The sequence below is a fragment of the Scylla paramamosain genome, chromosome 38 (genome assembly GCF_035594125.1).
Source record: "Scylla paramamosain isolate STU-SP2022 chromosome 38, ASM3559412v1, whole genome shotgun sequence".
Classification (NCBI taxonomy): domain Eukaryota; kingdom Metazoa; phylum Arthropoda; class Malacostraca; order Decapoda; family Portunidae; genus Scylla; species Scylla paramamosain.
Window position 1 is genome coordinate 8,778,735 of NC_087188.1, and position 2,500 is coordinate 8,781,234.

Consider the following 2,500-nt stretch of genomic DNA (forward strand, 5'->3'; position numbering starts at 1 on the left):
TGCGGGCCTTGTGATGGTTAGACGGTGGCGCCCCGCCAGCAGGTAACCCGCGGCACCTCAGGAGATGGTGAGGGCGTGGGTGGGGCAAGATGCGTCGCCCCGCCCATCCGCCATGCCTGGCGCCGCGGTCCCCGCCGCGGTGACTCTCGCGCCCCGGACATGAACTGATCAGTGTGTTGCCGGAGGACGCGTGGGTGTGAGGGGGGCCCCTAGGCACGGGCCCCAGGGACACCCCCCGGCCGCCCCCAGGGGCCCCGGACCTGCTCGCCCACGCCGGCTGGGCGGCCCAGGGGCGGGGGGCGGCCATGAACGGAAGGATCGTGCACCAGGAGGAACTGGTGCGCGTGCACGTGGCCTCCACCACCACCACCATCACGGCCGCCTGCAGCAGCTCATCCAATAGCGCCCCGCCGCCGCGCCGCGCCCTGCTGGTGGACCAGCGCGGCGGCCGTATCACAGGACCGCTCACGGCCGAGGCCGGCGGAGAGTTTACCTTTGAGCTGATCGAGAACTACCCCAGTCTGGGGCTGTCAGCGGTGGATGACGGCTCGGGCACCATCATCAACTGGCGAGGGGCTCTCAGTCAGCCCCGCGTCCACCGATCCTCGGGCCGGCGGGACAGGGACTTCCTCGACCACAAGATCATCCCGTCGCCCAGGACGCGCCCTACCGTCCTCGACCCTTACCTGCCCACCTTCCAGCACCTGCTCTGCGATTACGACCTCGTCACTTCTTCTCTTCACCTCAAAAACTACCCCGTGTGTGAGAATGATCTCTTCGACGTCAACAGTAAGTCTGCACGACATGGCGGCGCTCCCCTGCTGGTGGTGTGGCCGCTGTTGCAGGCACACTGCTGGCAAGGGACGCCCAGAGCTTTGGTCAGTAAGTAACACGGTCCGCTGGGCCGCCGTGCCGCTGTGTTGGGCCGCGCCCTGCCCGGCTGGTGGCCGGGAGACCAGAACCAGCGGTGTAAGTGTTCCTCAGGTGCTCGCACACAGGACTGTGTAAGTGTGTTGTATCAGGTGTGTGTGTGTGTGTGTGTGTGTGTGTGTGTGTGTGTGTGTGTGTGTGTGTGTGTGTGTGTGTGTGTGTGTGTTGCCTCCCTTGTGTCGTGTCGTAGGTACAGCAGTGTTGGTCGGGCGGTAACTCGCTCCCTTGGGCTCCTGCACTTAAGATAGGAATGCCTCAGCTCAGCTCCAATACTGAATTTTCCTTAGGACTTTTCTCGCTTTAGCATTTGTGAGGCAGTAGTAGCAGCGAGCTTGTTATGCATGCATCCCACGGAGCCTTGAACCTTATGTACTACGTGGGGAGGACACCGGCACCAGTTGAGTCAGATCAATTGGTATTCACGAGGACTGGTCAAGCCAGGTAGTATTCTTGCCCTAGTTTGCCCTATCACACATTCCTGGGCCTGTACAACACTCCCTCGGCCACATCCACACCCGCAGCCCCTAGCGTCATGGGACCTTCTCCACACACAGCACTCACAACCACACCAACAGCTCATCTTTTGACTCCTCCTTCACATCCACACCCACACCTACACCCACACCGCCTTGCCTCCCAGTAACTTCACCCCTCCACACTTCCACACCCACATCCACTCGCATCCTAACAACTCCTTCATCTCCCTCCACAGTGTCAGTGCCGCCGCCAGATGGAGCAGTGGAGGAGGACCGCGGAAGGACGGAGACTAGAGGGCCACTGCCGCCGGGGCCGCAAATCACGGACCACCAGGCTAGGGCGGCACTGCTGGCCCACGTGGCCGACCGCTGCTGCTGGGGGTCCGGGGCCGCTAAGAAGATGGCCATAGCAAAGATTAACTATGACTCCGCCTTCCACGTGAGTAGTGTGCTCTGCCCCTCACACCTGGCCTTACCTGTCCATCTCACACCCGTCTTATCTAGCCTGCCATACCTGTTTTCTTATCTCTCCACCTTACACTTATCCTTGTTACACCTGTTCTCTCATACCTAGCCTTCATGCCTGTCCTCCTATTACCTGTCTTTCTCACACCTGTTCTCTCAAATCTTCCTTCTAATTCCTGTCGATCTGTCCATCTACCTGATACATATTATCTCCACATTTGTCTGATTTTTTATCTGTTTATCTTTTACCTTTTCTCAATGCCTGTCTGTTTATCCCTTGTTATTCTGTTGTTTCTTTCTTCTATTAGTATGTTTGTTCTCCTCTCATCTCCCCTCCTCTCCTCTCCTCTCCTCTTCTTCATTTCTCTGATCTGCTGACAAGCCTCTCTCGTGTCAGCTCCTCTCATTTCCTTCATTCTCACTTCCGGGAAGCCTCCTCTTCTCTCCTTTCCTCTTACTTCCTCTTATCTCATTTTTATTTATCCCCTCTCCCAGTAAGCCTCTTCTCTCCTCTCCTCACCTCCTCGCTTTTATGTATTGTAGTGCTTTCTCCTCCCTTCAGTTCCCTCCTTTCACTTCCTTTATTTCCTATTGTTTCCCCCGCAGTGTATTATTTTCCCTGCCAATTC

General features: G+C 57.6%; 2 protein-coding genes across 3 annotated transcripts in view; one reads left to right on the forward strand and one right to left on the reverse strand.

Annotated features, from left to right (window-relative positions):
• LOC135091709 (DNA polymerase delta subunit 2-like) overlaps positions 1–2,500 on the reverse strand; it is a 293,047-nt gene that overhangs the window by 271,452 nt on the left and 19,095 nt on the right. The window lies entirely within an intron of this gene.
• LOC135091707 (protein SSUH2 homolog) overlaps positions 1–2,500 on the forward strand; it is a 74,514-nt gene that overhangs the window by 53,748 nt on the left and 18,266 nt on the right. For both annotated transcript variants that reach the window (XM_063989606.1, XM_063989607.1), the window contains exons 2-3: positions 1–789; positions 1,643–1,845. The exon at positions 1–789 is cut by the window's left edge and continues 408 nt beyond it. In XM_063989606.1, coding sequence (XP_063845676.1) covers positions 306–789; positions 1,643–1,845 — 687 coding nt within the window. In that variant the 5' untranslated portion in view covers positions 1–305. The remainder of the gene's footprint in view (positions 790–1,642; positions 1,846–2,500) is intronic.